Below are 19,964 nucleotides of genomic sequence, written 5' to 3' on the forward strand. Positions count from 1 at the left end.
AATAACCTCCAGAAACCCCTGAACGGAGTGTCGCCGAGTTCTCGTCGGATTCGTCGCCGGTAAAGTGTAACTTTGTCTCCGATGGCTCTTGAAGCGTCCTTTCGATTGGGGAAGCTCTCCACAATGCTCAGGACCTCAAAACGATCAAGAAAAGTGGTCCGAGAGGGCAGATCGGGGTTGTCTTCTTCGTTGGCGGTGTACCGTCTTTAATGGAGTCCAAAATTTTGGATTTTCGTTTTGGACGTTAAAGCTTCGTTTTCTTACGTCAAAAACAATCCTTAGGGTCCCATGCACTCAAATATAACCTCCCTTGACCCAAGAACAAGCTTAAACACGTTCGAATTCGAGTCCGTAACTAAGCCGCACCTTTGAAGCTTCAAAAATGGCGAATCTCAAAACGACGACTTCCGCCCCTTATACCACGTTAAAAAGCTTCCTTAGGTCGTATATAAGTGATCCCAAACCCCCACGTTCACCCAGGTTTCACTCCGCTTGAAGAAACGAAAATTTTCGGTACCGTATACGCCGTATACGTGCTCTCTCTCTCTCTCGTTGGTTCTCTGTTTTGGGTGAACGAAAATAGACTTTAAAACCTAATTTCTATCGTGCTTAAACCCAAGCAAAATATCGCATTGAACCGAAGTGGAGCGATTCCCATTCCACCAAAATAGGCGTTCGGTTTGAGTGTTCCGTTCATGTATACGTATATCGTATACTGTTACTAATAATAATAATAATAATAATAATAATAATAATAAACGTATAATAATAATAATAATAATAATAATAATAATAATATAAACGTATAATAATAATAATAATAATAATAATAATAATAATAATAATATAATAATAAACGTATAATAATAATAATAATAATAATAATAATAATAATAATAATAATAATATACCCATATAACAATATCCAGACATATGTATCTATTAGGCATTATGCACATGCCAAAAAATCAAATATTATATTATCATAAAAATAATCCCATACATATTTAAATCCATAAATATGTAAAATAAAAAAAAATAATACTCTCAACTAAATAAAATTACAAAAATACCCTTTCGGAGTTAGCGGATATTACAATTATCCCCCTCTAAAAGAAAATTTCGTCCCGAAATTTTACTCAAATAATTCTGGATATTGTTCTCGCATATCAGATTCAAGCTCCCAAGTAGCTTCCTCAACCACACTGTTTCTCCATAGGACTTTCACCAGGGTAATTGTCTTATTTCTCAAAATCCTATCCTTTTGATCAAGAATCTTCACCGGACGTTCATTGTAGGACAAATCTTCCTGCAAACCCAGTGTTTCATAGCTCAAAACATGCGATGGGTCTGACACATATTTCCGGAGTTGAGATACATGAAATACATTATGCACCCCAGATAATGATGGCGGTAAAGCTATTCTATAAGCTACACTGCCCACTCTATCCAATATCTGAAATGGACCAACATATCTAGGACTTAGTTTCCCTCTCTTGCCAAATCTCTTCACCGAGAGTCCTTTTCGTGGTGTCACTCGAAGAAACACATGATCACCCACTTCGAACTCAATGTCTCTCCGCTTCAGGTCTGCATAAGATTTCTGTCTGCTCTGAGCTGTGATCATTCTAGCCCTGATCTTCTGAATAGCTTCGTTGGTGTGCTGAACTGCATCTGGCCCTAGGAGTTTGTTCTCTCCCAACTCATCCCAATGCAGTGGAGACCTGCACTTTCTTCCATACAACATCTCATAGGGTGCTACCCCGATAGTAGACTGATAGCTGTTGTTGTAAGAAAATTCAATCAAAGGCAGGTATTTGCTCCATGATCCTTGGAAATCTATCACACATGCCCTCAACATGTCTTCCAAGATCTGATTTGTTCTCTCAGTCTGACCATCTGTCTCTGGATGATATGCAGTGCTGAACTTCAATCGAGTTCCCATTGCTCTCTGTAAGCTTTCCCAAAAAGACGAAGTGAACCGAGCATCTCGATCACAAACAATAGAATACGGTGCCCCATGTAATCTCACAATCTCATTCACATAAAGTTCAGCAAAATGGTCCATGGAGTAAGTCATGCGTACTGGTAGAAAATGGGCAGATTTTGTATACCTATCGACGACTACCCAAATGGCGTCATGTTGCTTTGTAGTCTTAGGTAACCCAGTCACAAAATCCATGGAAATCTCTTCCCACTTCCATTCAGGGAGCTTCAGTGGTTGTAATAATCCCGCTGGTCTTTGATGCTCTGCTTTAACTTGTTGACATGTTAAGCATTTGGCCACAAATTCAACTACATCCTTTTTCATACCAGGCCACCAATACAATGCTTTTAGGTCATGGTACATTTTAGTGGTCCCGGGATGAACTGAATAAGGTGTAGTATGAGCTTCTACCAATATCCCCTTCTTGAGCTCATCATTATCGGGCACATAAATTCGTCCCTTGAACCGAATTAATCCCGTGTCTGATATTTCATAATCTTTGGCGTTACTATTCAAAATTTCTTGCTTTAGTTCACTGAGCTTTTGATCTGTCGTCTGCCCCTCCTTAATTCTTTCTAACAAAGTGGATTGAAGTGTGACCTTTGCAAGTTGTCCTGTAATAAACTCTATACCAGCTCGTTCCATGTCTTCCACTAATTCCCTTGATACTCCTTGTAAAGTGGAAACTAGTCCGGGACCTCTACGGCTGAGTGCATCCGCTACCACATTGGCTTTACCAGGATGGTACATTATCTCGCAGTCGTAGTCTTTGACTAGCTCCAACCATCTCCTCTGCCTCATGTTTAACTCCCTCTGGGTGAAAAAGTACTTTAAACTCTTATGATCGGTGTAGATTTCACATTTCACTCCATAGAGATAATGACGCCATATTTTTAGTGCAAAAACCACTGCGGCTAACTCTAGGTCATGTGTCGGGTATCTCTGTTCGTATTCTTTTAATTGCCTTGAAGCGTAAGCAATTACCTTCCCTTCTTGCATTAGAACACAACCCAACCCTTGTTTAGATGCATCACAATATACCGCAAATTGTCCCTCTTCTGTTGGTAACCGAGGATTGGTCTTTGAGATAAGTCTATTCTTCAACTCTTGGAAGCTTTGCTCACACTTGTCTGACCAGGAAAATTTTAGATTCTTCCTAGTTAATTCTGTTAAGGGTGTGGCTATCTTTGAGAACCCCTCAACAAACCTTCTATAATAGCCTGCTAAACCCAAAAAGCTTCGAACCTCTGAGGCGGTCTTTGGTCTAGGCCATTCTTTCACTGCAGCCACCTTAGCAGGATCTACTTTTATTCCCCCGTTAGTGACAATGTGGCCCAAAAATGCAACCTCGGACAACCAGAACTCACATTTTTTGTACTTGGCATACAATTGATGTTCTCTCAGTCGCTGTAAGGTCAAGCGTAAATGCTCCTCATGTTCCTCCTCTGTCTTAGAATAAATCAGAATATCATCTATGAATACAATGACAAACTGATCCAGATATTCCTTGAAGACTCGGTTCATGAGGTCCATAAAAGCTGCTGGGGCATTTGTAAGTCCAAATGACATCACCATGAACTCGTAATGTCCGTATCTCGTTACGAAGAAATTTGTCTTCGGTATGTCTTCATTTTTGATTCTTAGCTGATGGTACCCTGAACGAAGATCAATCTTAGAAAACACCTTTTTCCCTTGAAGCTGGTCAAACAAGTCGTCAATCCTCGGCAGTGGGTACCGATTCTTTATAGTCACCTTGTTCAATTCTCGGTAATCTATGCACATTCTCATAGTACCGTCTTTCTTTTTAACAAATAGAACTGGTGCGCCCCACGGAGAGTAGCTAGGTCTGATAAACCCTAACTTAAGCAATTCTTCCAACTGTATTTTGAGTTCTTTCAATTCCGATGGTGCCATCCTATATGGTGCGCGGGAAACTGGTGCTGTTCCGGGCACTAATTCTATCACAAATTCGATTTCTCTGTGTGGTGGTAACCCGGGTAACTCCTCTGGAAATACATCAAGAAACTCAGCAACTACCCGTGTTTCCTCCGGCTTTCTTTCAATTTTCTTGGTGTCATCAACCACATTAACTAGATACCCTAAGCACCCACGCTGCAATAGTTGCCCAGCCTTCATTGCCGAAATAATAGGAGTGCGGGGTTTCTTTCCTACCCCCCTGAACTCGAAAGTCTCTCCATCTTCTGGTGTGAAAACAACTTTCTTTTGCTTGCAGTCAATTGATGCTCCATATTTGGTAAGAAAATCCATGCCCAAGATTACATCAAAATCAAATAAATCTAATACAATCAGGTCTACAAATAATTCTCTACCATCTATCCTGACAGGTATACCCCTAAGCCAACTTCTAGAGATTACAACCTCCCCAGATGGTAACATGGTCCCAAACCCCACAGTAAATAATTCACTCGGTGCATTTATATGATTTACAATTGTGCTAGCAATAAAGGAATGAGTTGCACCAGAATCAAACAAAACTTTACAAGTGGTGTTGGCCATAGGAATCTGACCTGATACAACCGAAGGACTGGCCTCAGCTTCTGCTTGAGTGATGGCAAAAACTCTGGCTGGAACATACTTGTCATCTTTCTTGGGTTCTGCTCTGTTCCCAGTCTGTCCCCACAGTGGGCAATTGCGTTTGATGTGTCCTTCTTTTCCACATTTGTAGCATGCTTTTGCGCGACACTCACCGAGATGACGTTTGGTACATTTAGGGCATTCTGGAATGTTTCGCCCACTGCTGCCATTAAATCGTTGGTCGTTATCACTTTTGTACCTCTTGTCTTGACTTGGCTGCCCGGACTGGTCCTGTCCCCGTTTCTTGTGGTCATTAGAATTGGCTCCACCTTTCTTAGATTCTCTCCTGGCAGCATTTTCCTTCCAAATTTTGTTTTCACTCCGCTCAGTCGTAAGAGCCATTTCGACAACTTGAGCATAACTGAATTGACCCCTTGACACAATTTCCACATCTCGAGCAACCATTGGTTTCAGGCCTTCCACAAATCGATGTGCTCGCACTCTATCGCAGGTACCGTATCCGGAGCAAATTTCGCCAATCTATCAAATTTTTGTGCATACTCGATCACAAGAAGACTCCATTGGACTAACCCAGTAAATTCATCGACCTTTGCTGCTAGAACTGCTGAGTTATAATACTTCTCATTAAAGACCCTTTTGAAATCGTTCCAGTTCATGGTATCTACATCCTTTGTTTGTTCCACCACCTCCCACCAGATACGAGCATCTTTCCTCAGCATGTAAGATGCACACTTCACTCGGTCATTCCCATCCACCCTTAGCATCTGCAAAATGCTTTCTATGCGACTTATCCACTCCTCAGCCACTACCGGGTCTATGCCTCCCTCAAACTCAGGTGGGTGTTGTTTTCGAAATCTCTCTGCTAACAACTCATGTCTAGCCTCTGTAGCAGGATATACCACTGCAGCTGGTGGGTCTCTATTTTCTGCATCTTGCCTGATTTGGACTGGCGGCTCCGGTTGACGTCTCAGCTGACGAAGTTCTTCGTCCTGCCTATGAATGATTCCTTCCAGTGCGGCAATGCGCTCTTCCCATCCCTGTGGTGCTTGAGGTGGTTCATTGATCCCTCCATCATCTCGGCCTTGGCCTTGGCCTCGACCTCGACCTCGACCTCGACCCACTCTAACTGACCTTCTAGGAGGCATTTCTAAACTCCTGAACCACACAAACCAATACACATCAAGATCATTTTGATCATCAATTTTACATGAAAATAATGTTACCCTCTCGCATGCAGAAATTTAAGGCAACTTAATTATAAGTAATAACCACTTACAGTACAGTGAGTCGAGCTCGTCTCATGGCGGTGAACTTTACATGTTAGGGCTAACCACATTCTTTAGGACCGTATTGCTCTGATACCATAATGTAACACCCCGATTTCCCGAGATGTCACATAGGATAGTCCGTATAAAACAATTTAATAAGATAAAGACAATCAAATACTGCTTTATTGAAAAATATCCAAGCATGAGATCTCATTGTTTAAAACAAAATACTTTTAGTACTGTAAACTTAAATAAGAACTAGTTAAGTCAAAATAATAGCTCCAAAATGTTTAGCAGTTAAAAACATTAAAAGCAAAATACTGTGCCAGCCCCCTAACATGCGGTCCACGCCTCGAGCTCTTCATTCTCACTGCTTAGCCTTACCCTTACCTGCACACAGAGTACCCGTGAGCTAACGCCCAGTAAGAAGAGCTATGTAGGACATAACCCTCCTAACTAGTTACTTGACATAATTTGCTCTTTTATATTAATCAACAGTAATTCACATTCCATAAATATATCCACAACGCATGTTGTTCTCACATGCATACATCAAGTCTCATACCGCACATTATACTCACATACGATAATCAACTATTCTCTCATGTTGATCAGACATGAGGTAACCTACCCTGCCTTGTGTTATTCTCACACTTGGCATCCAACAGGGCAATTAATTACCATAAGTTGTACTCACCCATGATAATGTTATAACCTGCAAGTGTTATGCTCACACAAGCAGCAAGACCCTAATATTATTCTCATGCTAACGATGCTCACAAAATATAAGGAAATCATAACACAATCAAATTAAATAGCAAACCAACCCAAGTTGTATGCATAACATACACCCTGTGTACAGATGTCCACTCTTCTTACCTCAGTTGCTAAGACCACACTTGCTACCTCGAGCACCTCAACGAATTTCCTTGTTGAGAACAAGATCCTAGACATTCATTAACACAGCAATACACTCAAAATACATTCAAGTATGAATCTCTAAACTCATACAGAAACTTACGTAAAAATACGTAACACATAGGTCCATTTTACTTGCATGACACACCATACATAAGCATTTATTATTTAGATTCACACAAACATATTGCATGGACTCAAACAAACATTCTTAACGTAAAACATGAATTCATACAACACATTTTTACGTAAAATTTACTAAAATACTATTTATTCTTATTAAAGTCTAAATAAATAGTTAATTAATCACCAATAATTATAATAAATACCTACAGCAACCAATAAATAATAAAACCTATTCCATTTGATATCCTAGGCAGTAAATGGTATCACAAAAATACATTTTACTATTTTAACAACTCTTATCTATTTTTCATAATTAACTTAAGCATTAATTAAGTAAATTCATGAAAAATACCAAAATTGATTAAAAACCGAATCTAACTCTTCTAATACACTTTATAATCTGTAATAAGTCATAAATAATTTTCTTTAAATTTTCTAAGCAACCTAGGTATTTTTCATAATTAAAATAAGAAATAACATCAATAATTCATGAAAAATACATAATCGCCTGAAAATTCAATCTACCAATTTTATAACCATTTATATATCATAGTCCATCATATAAAATAAATCTAGATTTTTCTGAGCACCCTAAGTATTTTTCATAATTAATTTAACAAATAAACCAAATAATTCATAATAAATCAAATAATTGCAAGAAAATTATCAAACTTCATAGTAGGCCTAAGAACACCTAGCACAAGTCAAGAACTGAAAGAAAATCGAAAAATAACCTCCAGAAACCCCTGAACGGAGTGTCGCCGGAGTTCTCGTCGGATTCGTCGCCGGTAAAGTGTAACTTTGTCTCCGATGGCTCTTGAAGCGTCCTTTCGATTGGGGAAGCTCTCCACAATGCTCAGGACCTCAAAACGATCAAGAAAAGTGGTCCGAGAGGGCAGATCGGGGTTGTCTTCTTCGTTGGCGGTGTACCGTCTTTAATGGAGTCCAAAATTTTGGATTTTCGTTTTGGACGTTAAAGCTTCGTTTTCTTACGTCAAAAACAATCCTTAGGGTCCCATGCACTCAAATATAACCTCCCTTGACCCAAGAACAAGCTTAAACACGTTCGAATTCGAGTCCGTAACTAAGCCGCACCTTTGAAGCTTCAAAAATGGCGAATCTCAAAACGACGACTTCCGCCCCTTATACCACGTTAAAAAGCTTCCTTAGGTCGTATATAAGTGATCCCAAACCCCCACGTTCACCCAGGTTTCACTCCGCTTGAAGAAACGAAAATTTTCGGTACCGTATACGCCGTATACGTGCTCTCTCTCTCTCTCGTTGGTTCTCTGTTTTGGGTGAACGAAAATAGACTTTAAAACCTAATTTCTATCGTGCTTAAACCCAAGCAAAATATCGCATTGAACCGAAGTGGAGCGATTCCCATTCCACCAAAATAGGCGTTCGGTTTGAGTGTTCCGTTCATGTATACGTATATCGTATACTGTTACTAATAATAATAATAATAATAATAATAATAATAATAAACGTATAATAATAATAATAATAATAATAATAATAATAATATAAACGTATAATAATAATAATAATAATAATAATAATAATAATAATAATAATATAATAATAAACGTATAATAATAATAATAATAATAATAATAATAATAATAATAATAATAATAATATACCCATATAACAATATCCAGACATATGTATCTATTAGGCATTATGCACATGCCAAAAAATCAAATATTATATTATCATAAAAATAATCCCATACATATTTAAATCCATAAATATGTAAAATAAAAAAAAATAATACTCTCAACTAAATAAAATTACAAAAATACCCTTTCGGAGTTAGCGGATATTACAATTGGTACTACCTATGTCAACAAGGTGCATCTTGTTTTTCGGTAGCCCATCTCGAAAGAACTCCACAGTTAAGCGTGCTTGGCCTGGAGTAATTTCAAGGATGGGTGACCTCCTGGGAAGTTTTCCCAGGATGCGTGTGAGTGAGGACAAAGCACGCTGAAAACACTTGTGTTGATCTGTAGGGTCAGTCATCAATCCAGAAAGCAACCAAAGTGACGAACTCGTGTATAAGAGCCATTAGTCCGTGGGTGTAAAGGGCCCAATGGAGGCTTGAAGCGGGGACGTTAAATATCTACCTTGAATGAAACCACTTTAGTTTTGTGCTATCAGTTCAGGTAGTACTTGTCTCAGTCTAGTACATAGCATCTTAGTTGTCACTTTTTAAATAACATTGCAACATGTTACTGGCCCGAAGTCATTCACCGATTCGCGACATTTCACTTTTGGAACAATAGTAACAGTTGTGGAGTTTAACTCTTTGAGCAATTTCCCTGTATCTAGAAAAGGGAGAACTGCTTCACATATGTCTTCCTTAACCATATCTCAATTATCCTAAAAGAAAAAGCTACTAAATCCATCTGGCCCTAGAGCCTTGCATCCCGGAATATCAAAAACAACTTCATTAACTTCCTTAATATTTATTCAACATAAACTAATTCATTTTATACTTATTAATATTATTTTTTGGAATATAAAAATACCAAGAAAGCCATCCATATTTTTATTGGGAGTTTCTCTGTTTTTTGACTTCATTATGATACATAATAATGAATAAGATTTTCATATAGAACCGAAATTCATGAAGCCAAAACCAACCAGGAACATAGTAATCATCAATTAGAGCAAGTTTTTGAAATAAAAGATGTGAAAATTGAACAAGCTTCTTCTTGTTGATATCATTAAGAACAACACTATTGGGATGAAGCATTTGGTTATTGTCCATATCAAATCTGGTGCTAATAGTGGTCTAAAAATCCTCTGAGTGACTACTTGGTTTTCTTGATGTGATAATCTTTTTGGTTTCAGTTTCAAATACATAAGATGGTTCTTTTTGATTAATAAAACTAATGAAGGTATCTTATCTATAAACAAGACAATGATCAATGAAACCAAATCAACAACAAACACTGTAATGTAATGCAGCAAATATAAAACCAAGAATAAGATCTTAAAACAAGCATTAAGAACACACAAATTTAACAAGGTTCGAACAAGGTAATATCCACCTGCTTAAAACAGCCACAACAATGGCTTTAGAGAATCTTTATTAGCTGATATTTAATGAGAGATTACAACAGTTCCAATTACACAATCTTGAGAAGCTTTGCTTCTGCAATTGAACTCACACCATTACATAACACTCAAGGGCAACTCATCTCTCTCTCTAAACAGCTCATAATTCTCTCTTTCTCACAATCTGTTTTCCCTCGAAAAATTAACCCACAAACTTTAATCTAGTTGAGCCTTAAATATCAATGCTGATTGAATCATAATTACAAGTATTCTATATTTAACATGCATGGGGTGGTTTACAACAACTTAATATTGACATGGATACTTTTGGTCATTCTCATGTCCACAAATTTGTGTTGCTATTGCATATTAATATAGTAAATAAGTAGGCTAGGTAGGCGTACATCTTTGACATTACACATCAAAATCAGGTCTTGAAATCATTACTTCAACACAAGAAGTAGAAGCAGAAGGAAGGGGAGCGAAATGAGACGGAAGAGATCATGAAGAAAACCTTTGTGTGAACCATTTTCATTCTTTAAAATTACACAAGATAAAAAGACAGCCTCTAACCAAATAAGAGTTGGAGGATATAATCTTTTTAGATTTAATTTCTCACCTTGAATTAGCTTTGAAGCTTAAAGAGTTGATCAAAGGAAAGATGATGATGATGATGAAAATAGTCAAACTATTGCCAATACTAATGAATGGTTGAATGGAGAAAGAAGATAATGATAGTCAAAATTAACCACAAGCAAACTATCAATTAAATTTTCCTTCCTGAAATAACAACAAACTTCAAATTTGCATAAGATATAAAGAACCTGTAAAACAATAACAATTGAAAAAGTATATTGCAATGATTTTGAACATTGAGACATTAATGCAGAGAAATTTTCAACTTGGATCTATGGTTAAAGATAGTAATCATAAGCCATCCAACTTGTTATACAGTCTAAATTTGTGTATGCAAGACAAAACACTAACATTATCCACTAAAGACAATAAACCAAAAACAAAAATACTATGCAAAAGCCAATAGAATAGTGGTATAAAAAATGCAAACAAAAACACTAACATTATCCACTAAGACAATACACCAAACACCTGGTGGTCGATCTATAATAGCAAACAAACCAACATACTAGGATCATTAATATATTGATCTTGTAAAATCTAAATTAAATGACTGTATAATACTTTAAACTCGATCAAGTCCATAATAAACACATTCACAATAAATTACAATGTCACATTCATAATATGGGTAATCAAAATATTGATATTTTAATTCATCTGCAATGTATAAATCTATTTTTTATAATTCAATTTTAAAAATTGTTTGCTATAACAATTAGGGAAATAATAAAAACAAAAAAAGAGATTGAAATTCATTAAAGCTTTATATTAATTGTTTGATTCGTGTCAAGGAAGACTTACCTGATTGAGCTAAACAAACTCAACTTGTTCTTCTTGTTCTGTAGTAGATTTCTCAATGGTGATTTAGGATTGCAACGTGGGTTTCTATATAAATGTAATTAAAGGATTTGGGTTGCAATTTTGTGATTTGGGTTATGATTTGGGATTTTGAAGAACAAAATTATAGTGCTGGGATGATTGACGAAGAGAACAGCCATTACAGTAAGAAGACGGAAGACTAAGATGAACAGAGTGAAGTTTGGTGAGAAAATGGAGTGTGATTCAATAAAAATAAATTCAAAAAATTAATTTTAAAGTAAAAATAAAAAACACAACTGAAATCTTTTTTGATGGAAATTTTGATGATGGTTCTACTAATTGGATACCCAATCACATCTTTACTCACCCAAATTTCAGTTGGAAGGATGTTGATTTGGGTGACCTAGATGAATTCCAATTCGTGGAAAATCAACAACAACAAGATCATTCCGATGACGCTAATGAAATAATTATTCAAGATGATGGCATAGGCTTAGATGATATCCCTAAGGAATTCTTCGAACCTAATCAAGAAGTTGAACATGATCACGAGACAAAGAAGAATAGTAGTTCTTCGAGTGATCTTCAAACAAGCATCACAAAAGAATTATTAGAAATCAAATCGTCTCCTACCAAAAATGAACAACAACAAGATCAATCCAATGAAGTTAGTCAGATAATTATTCAAGATGATGGCATAGGCCTCGATGATCTCCCAGAGGAATTCTTCAAACCTAATCAAGAAGTTGAACCTGCTCATGAGACAAAGACAAATAGTAGTTCTTTGACTGATCTTCAAAGAAGCATTATAAAAGAATTATTAGAAATCATATCGTCTCCTATTGAAAATAAACAACAACAAGATCAATCTAATGAACCTGATAAAATAATTATTCAAGATGATGGCATAGGCCTCGATGATCTCCCTGAGGAATTCTTCAAACCTAATCAAGAAGTTAAACCTAATCATGAGATAAAGGCGAGTAGTAGTTCTTGGAGTGATACCTCGACTACTAACACCAACTACCAAGGTTTCTACACATCTCATCTAGTGCCTGAAATGAACAAGCCTTATTATTTGAACATGAGTAGTGAGAGTGGTAATTGGGACCAAAGTAATGATTACAACCAACAACCCTACCAATTTTGTTATACACCTCAATTAGTACCTAAACTTACTTATCCTACTGATTATTATTTGGATTATAGTAGTGAGAGTGGTTGGGACCAAAGTAACAACAAGCAAGATGCACAAATGGTAACGACAACACATACATTTCCTATTCTCACTCACACTCCTGCGCCGGCTATAGAATATCAACAACAAGAAACTCTTTCAACTCGCAAACGAAAATCAACCTCTTCAAACCATGGTCGTTGGACTGTAAAAGAACACATGTAAGTAGTTATACACCTAAAATACTATATTATTGTTATTTACTTCTCAAACATGTATTATCAAAAACTAATAATGCTTAGTGTTTTATATTTGTAGGATTTTTTTACAAGGGATGAGTAAGTTTGGTTCTGGTAATTGGACAGAAATATCTACTTTACTTGGTGGTACAAGAACTCCAGTCCAAGTGGCTAGCCATGCTCAAAAATATTTTAATAAAATGGAGAAAGAAAAACAAATTGCAGAGACAACCTCTGAGAATAAAAAGAAGAAATTAAATAAGAGTATAAATGATATAAGATTAAGAGAAGATGGAACATTTTGTTCTCCAAACTCATTTCAAAACTGATTGTTTGATGAGGTACTGGCTCTAACCTAAATTATCCAAATATTTTTTTTAGTCACATGTTACCTAAATTTGATGAGGTGTCTATAAAACTAATTTTTTTTTTAAAAAAAATAATTTTATTATTTTTCTTTTTCTTTTTTTTTTCTTTGAGGGGTAGGGAGTCTCATTGCAAGGTTCTTTGGGTTGATGTTGGCCAAAAACAGACGATCTGAATGAAGCTTCGACACCGCGCGTGGAAGAGAACTAGATGGAGAGAGAGTGGGGGAGAAAGAGAAACATAGTTTTCTTTTAAATTTCTTAGTATTTTTTGTTGTTGAAATTTTAGTGTATAAATCTATTATGTATTATTTATAGTATAAACGTGATATTTTTTTGTGAATATTTCAGATTTGGGTTTGTTGTTTATTTTGTTTTGATTTTTGTTCAAGTTTTTTTAGGTGTAATTTGGATGTGAAAAATCTATTGTGGTGGTGATGGTGGGTAGTGAGGGTTGGTGGTGGGGAATGAAGAATCATAAAATTTGGAAAAAAAAAAGATAAGAAGAAGAACAACAATAAAGTGTAATAAAAGAAAAAAAAATTATTTATATTTTTCAGTTTATGAGTATTGTTTTGCTTGCTTGAGTCTCCAGTTTTATGGGCTGGTTAGATTAGTATCTTTTATACAATAAAATTGTCTGCATCTTATAAGTCACTAAAAAAAGATGCGAAAGAGTTAAGATGAGCAAAGTTTCCTATACAAGTTGTGTTGGGAGTCTCATATACTACTCCATGGTGTGTTCTAGACCTAACTTAGTGTTAGGAATAAGGAAAAACAGTTAGACAGTTAGACGATTAACATTGTTACACGATCTTGTTATTTTGTTGTAATTCTTTTAACTGTTTTCTGGTTTGTACCCTTTATCTTTCTCTGATGAATTGTCTGTAACAAATGATATATATATTCAAGTGTTCAAGGCTTTCAACAGTCAGTTGAGCCATCATTCATTTCATCATCTCTCTCTCTCCTCTCCTCTGTTCTTTCTTTTTCTTATCTTTGCTTGAGTTCTTTGAACTCTTTCATGGTATCAGAGCTTTAATGGAGTCCACAGGAAATTTCACACCCACGGGAAATGTCACTGGTGCACAAGTCAATCTTGAAGCTCAAAATGAAGATAACACAGCTCCGCCCATTCCTCCGGTTCAAGCTCAACTCCCAGTCCCAGAACCAGTTCAAATTGGCTTGCCTAACAACAACCTTTTACCTCTGAACCTTCGATTGGATCGATCAAACTACTCCTTCTGGCGATCCTTGGTTCTTGCAGCAGTTCGTGCGTATAATCTTGATGGTTACATTCTTGGCACCTTTCCGATTCCAGCTCAATTTCTTGCAGGTAACGTTCTCAATCCAGCCTATCAAAATTGGATTAGTTTTGATCAATTCATAATGCATTGGCTAATGAATTCAATTTCTGAACCAATGCTTGGTTATGTTATCAATTGTCGAACCTCGTCGGAGATCTGGAATGTGTTTGCTCAACTCTTTGCCACGAGATCCAGAGCAAGGCTCCTTCAAATCCGTGGCTTATTGCAATCAACAAAGAAAGGATCCATGAGTATTGATGATTACTTCTTAAAAATGAAGCAATTGGCTGATTCGCTTGCTGCCGCGGATCAACCGATCTCCGATGATGACTTGGCCCTATACATTCTTGGCGGTCTTAGACCAGAATATGAAGCTGTGGTAGTAAATTTAACATCAAGAACTGAACCTCTCTCTCTTCAAGAAGTTCAGTTCATGTTACACGGCCAGGAAATGAGAATAAGCCAACAAACCAGTGCCACTCTCGACAATGCTCAGGCTACTTTTGCTGGTCTTTCTCGCCAAGGAGGAACCAGTCGTGGTGGCCAGAACTTCAGTGGTAATCGAGGTATACGTGGTTCATACAGAGGTGGTCAACTCTACAGAGGAGGAGGCCGTGGAGGTCGTGGAAACAAAATTATCTGTCAACTATGTGGCCGTAGTGGACACACAGTGCAGAAATGTTACCATCGTTTTGATATCTCTTTCCAAGGACCTCCACCACCCCCCAATGGTGCCTCCACCTCAAATAATACAGATAATCCTCAGGCTCTAATGTCCACTACTCATCCCACAGAAGATTACTCCACTGCCTGGTACTTGGACACAGGTGCAACCCATCACATGACTTCCAATGATCAAAATCTTGATCACAAACAAGACTACATAGGGAAGGCTAAAGTGACAGTTGGTAATGGCCACTCTATCCCTATATTACACATTGGTTCTAACTCAGTGCATACAAATCTTTCTTCGTATCCTTTAGTATTAAAAGACATATTGCATGTTCCCAATATGACCAAAAACCTTGTCAGTATTTCCCAATTTACTCAAGATAACCATGTTGTGCTTGAATTTGATGACACTTGTTGTCTTATTAAGGACAAGAAGACCAGCCAAGTTCTTTTTCGGGGTATCCTCAGTGATGGCCTATACCAGCTGCAGCTGTTAAATCCACACAAGTCTCCTCTCAGTCTTCCCAATTCCTCCATCAATCTCAATCCTCCTGCTGCTTTTAATTGTACTACCAACAGCAACCCAGTTTTCAACAAACATAATACTGCCTCTGTTTGGCATTGCAGACTTGGACACCCCTCCAAATCTGTCCTAGGCAAAGTGTTAGCCACTGTTTGTCCTAATGTCAAATGTAATACTGTAGCTTTTTGTGATTCTTGCCAATATGGCAAACTACATCAGTTTTCTTTTAAATCTGTTGTTAATAAAACCACTGCCCCTTTTCAGCTAATACATTTGTTAGGCTATTTTTAGTCTACATTTTGGTTCACTTCTTATAGTTGTTTTCCTTCTTTGTTATTCTTTTTGGAATAGAATTACGCTTGTTTTCTTTGATTTCAGGTTTCACACTTGAAATATATTAATTGATCAAATTTCGGAAAATAACAAGCTATGGAATAGAGAAAATTCTGCAAGAAAATAAAGCTGAAACTTCAAGCTTAAATTCGACTATTTTCTTATCAGATTTTGGAAAAAGTCAAAACATAAAAGTTTTAGATTTCTTTTTCTTCTTTCCAACGCATCTTGAATCAACTCATTTGGAGTTCGTATGTGAAAGTTATGCACATTTTACTGAAAGATGCTGAAGCTGTCAAATTTTGCTCCAGTAGTCGCGACCACCACTTTCCATGGTCGCGACCCTTTTTCATGGTCGCGACCATGGTCGCGACTAGGAGCCAAACAGCGAGTTTTTTTTTTCGTATTTTGCCTATGGTCGCGACTAGACTTTATGTAGTCGCGACTAGGGGCGAAAAACGAGATTTTTGGGCAGTTTTTGACTTTTTCAAAGGTAGCAACCCTAATTTCTATTTAAGGGGCTCGTGTTTTAGAACGAAAAGAGGGTAGAAATAAAACCCTAGAGATGAAGAAGGAGGCAAAGGAAGCAATTGTGGCGATCCGGAATGCAATCACCAACTAGTTCTTTCTTAAACTCTTAGTTTCTATGTTAATTTCTGTTTTAGTTTTGATTATGGATGTTATTATGGATTTTATGAACTAAACTCCTATTTAGGGAGATGATGAATGTTGATTGAAATTACTTTTGGTTAATGATAATTGCTATTTCTCCTTTCTTGATTGTGAATTTATCCATATTTGTGTTTAATTACATGTTTAAGATTGATCACCTTCTTCATGTTCTATGATCCTAATTCAAAATCTGAAAAGTGAGAATTGGGAATGCTAAAATTGGATAAACTAGGTTTTGATGTGAAACGAAAGTATTTGCATAGCCTTTGTGACATTTAGATTATTGCTTAATGCTGATTATATGTTAATCTATCCCAGAGATGATTAGATAACATGTGATTTAGGACCTAAAAGATCTGAAAAGAGTTAGGTTAATTTTTATAATCTGTCATTCACATTGAGAAAGAGAATAGTAATTAGCATTAACAATTGGGTAATTAAATCAACGGGATTCTTTTCCCTAAATATTCATCCATAATTAATTACATTTTTTATTATTATTATCCTGCTTTTTAATTTTTAGTTATTTAATTATTATTGATTCTGCCAAATAGAAATAAGAGTTCAATTGATTGGTACTTAGCTACAGTCCTCGTGGGAACGATCTCACTTACCTGAGTATTACTTGTTAAAACGATACGTATACTTGCGTAATAAACAGAATTTTCGTAACAACATTCCGATGTTTGGGGCCCCTCTTTTCTTGTATCCCTTGATGGTTTCAAGTATTATATTAGCTTTGTTGATGATTTCACTAAATTTGTGTGGATCTACCCTATGCAAACCAAAACCGAAGCCACCACAATCTTTAAACACTTTAATGCTTATGTTGAAAGAATGTTTGAGGTCAAAATCAAAAGTGTTCAATTAGATCTTGGGAAAGAATATTTACCTTTATACAACTTTGTTTACACAGTTGGGAATCTCTAGAAGAAATTCATGTCCTCACACTCATCAACAACAAGGAAGAGTGGAAAGAAAACATAGACATGTTGTTGATGTAGGACTTACCTTACTTGCTCAAGCTAGCATGCCTCTCACCTTTTGGTGGGAAGCTTTTGCCTCGGCTGCTTACCTAATCAATAGGCTACCCACCCCTATCTTAAACTTCCTCTCCCCTTATGAGAAATTATTTCATTTAAAACCTGATTATAACATGTTGAAGGTTTTTGGCTGCTCTTGTTTCCTTTAGTCCAGTTGTCAAACCATGCACCATTCGACTAATTTTTACTCTTGCTGTCACCTATGATTGGGATATTCAACAAATTGACATCAATGATGCCTTTTTAAATGGTGACCTCAATGAGACTCTTTATATGTCTCAACCTCAGGGATACATTGACCCCAAGTTCCCCAACCATGTCTGCAAACTTAATAAGGCAATTTATGGGCTCAAGCAAGCCCCCCGTGCATGGTTTGACAAGTTAAAATCTGCCTTGTTGCAATGGGGATTTCAGAATTCTAAGGCAGATAACAGCTTGTTTTTCACTAAGAAACATGGTAAACTAATTCTTCTCTTGGTATACGTTGATGACATACTTATTACTGGTCAAGACAAGGCTCAAATTACCAAGGTTATATCTGATTTACAGCACCAGTTTGCTTTGAAACAGTTGGGTTCTGTCAATTATTTTCTTGGCTTTGAAGTTACCCGTGACTCAACTGGTATATACCTTACTCAAAGCAAGTATACCAAGGATTTATTAGTCAAAACTGGTCTCCTTGATGCCAAACCCCAGCCCACACCTATGTGCTCTAGTGCTAAATTAACTCTTGCAGCAGGTACTCCCTTGGAAGATCCCACTCTCTATCGCAGTGTCCTTGGCGCTTTGCAATACCTTACTCTTACAAGGCCTGACATTGCCTTCTCTGTCAATCGTCTCAATAAATTTGTCAAAGCTCCAACATCACACCACTGGGCTACTTGTAAAAGGGTTCTGCGATATTTAGTGGGTACAATGCACTTGGGTCTTCATTTCACACCTGCTACTCGGTTTGAACTTCATGGTTTCAGTGATGCAGACTGGGCTGGTTGCTTAGACGATCGCAAATCTACCTCGGGTTACTGCATCTATCTTGACAACAATCTTCTTAGCTGGTGCTCTAAGAAACAAAGCATTGTAGCTCGTTCCAGTACCGAGTCCGAGTACAGATCGTTAGCCTTAGCAACAACAGAAATTATTTGGCTACAATCATTATTCATTGAATTGCACATAAGTCTTTCCTGCTGCCCAATCATCTGGTGTGACAATCTTGGTGCCAGCTCCTTAGCTTCTAATCCCGTCTATCACGCCCGCACAAAACATATCGAAATCGATCTTCATTTCCTTCGAGATCGGGTCCTTGCTCAACAATTAGACATCCGATATGTGGACTCCAGCAACCAAATTGCAGACATTTTCACCAAACCTTTGGCTATTCCTCAGTTTGTTTTCCTAGCAGACAAGTTAACACTTAGATTCCCTACGTGTAACTTGAGGGGGGATGTTAGGAATAAGGAAAAACAGTTAGACAATTAGACAGTTAACATTGTTACACAGTCTGTTATTTTGTTGTAATTCTTTTAACTGTTTTCTGGTTTGTACCCTTTATCTTTCTCTGGTGAATTGTCTATAACAAATGCTATATATATTCAAGTGTTCAAGGCTTTCAACAGTTAGTTGAGCCATCATTCATTTCATCATCTCTCTCTCTCTCTCCTCTCCTCTGTTCTTTCTTTTTCTTATCTTTGCTTGAGTTCCTTGAACTCTTTCACTTAGCTCATGCTATGATTGTGGTCAGCAGTTACATTTCAGACCCTGACTCTGAATATTGGGAAATACTAAAATGGACAATGAGGTACCTGCAAGGTACTTTGAACACTAGATTTGTGTTCAGTAAAGAGAACCAGTTCAAGGAAGAAATCACTAGCTATTTAAGATATCTCACAAAATTTTGAGAAATTTAAAATAATTTACAATATAGAAATCAATGTTCAAACTGTCTATAATTTTTTTGAATTTCTCAAAATTTTACCAAATGTCTTAAGTAACTATAACGTATACTACCATAAAAAAAATGGACTAATTTTTTTTTTTTAGATATCGAAACAAATAAGGATACATCGGTGCACCAAGGAGTGTATTGTAGAATTTTCCTACATATCATATAGGTTAAGTCTAAAGTGCACCCCGTATAGGGATGTTTCGGTAAATCTCGATCTGTTTCAACATACAAAAGAGTTTTTAGTCAATTTTTTATGATCGTATACGTTATAGTTATTTAAGATCACTTATAAATTTTTTAAAAAATTTGAGT

At 36.7% G+C, this 19,964-nt stretch overlaps 2 protein-coding genes and 1 long non-coding RNA gene across 3 annotated transcripts; 1 reads left to right on the forward strand and 2 right to left on the reverse strand.

Moving 5' to 3' along the window:
• Nucleotides 1-4,992: 4,992 nt before the first annotated feature.
• On the reverse strand, nt 4,993-8,276 carry LOC133039403 (uncharacterized). The gene is made up of 2 exons (XM_061118294.1): nt 7,590-8,276; nt 4,993-6,757 (listed from the first exon to the last, which is right to left on the reverse strand). The coding sequence occupies exon 2, from the start codon at nt 5,686-5,688 to the stop codon at nt 4,993-4,995; it is 696 nt and encodes a 231-aa protein (XP_060974277.1). The 5' UTR covers nt 5,689-6,757; nt 7,590-8,276.
• A 1,642-nt stretch (nt 8,277-9,918) lies between these two features.
• Nucleotides 9,919-11,657, reverse strand: LOC133038921 (uncharacterized). The gene is made up of 2 exons (XR_009688518.1): nt 11,362-11,657; nt 9,919-10,701 (listed from the first exon to the last, which is right to left on the reverse strand). It is a non-coding gene; the product is annotated as an uncharacterized LOC133038921 (long non-coding RNA).
• Nucleotides 11,658-11,690: 33 nt separating this feature from the next.
• LOC133039404 (uncharacterized) lies at nt 11,691-13,124 on the forward strand. Its single transcript, XM_061118295.1, has 3 exons — nt 11,691-11,708; nt 11,765-12,777; nt 12,875-13,124. The coding sequence occupies exons 1-3, from the start codon at nt 11,691-11,693 to the stop codon at nt 13,122-13,124; spliced, it is 1,281 nt and encodes a 426-aa protein (XP_060974278.1).
• The last annotated feature ends 6,840 nt before the right edge of the window (nt 13,125-19,964 follow it).

This window comes from Cannabis sativa, chromosome 6, assembly GCF_029168945.1.
Source record: "Cannabis sativa cultivar Pink pepper isolate KNU-18-1 chromosome 6, ASM2916894v1, whole genome shotgun sequence".
In the NCBI taxonomy this organism is placed as follows: Eukaryota; Viridiplantae; Streptophyta; class Magnoliopsida; order Rosales; family Cannabaceae; genus Cannabis; species Cannabis sativa.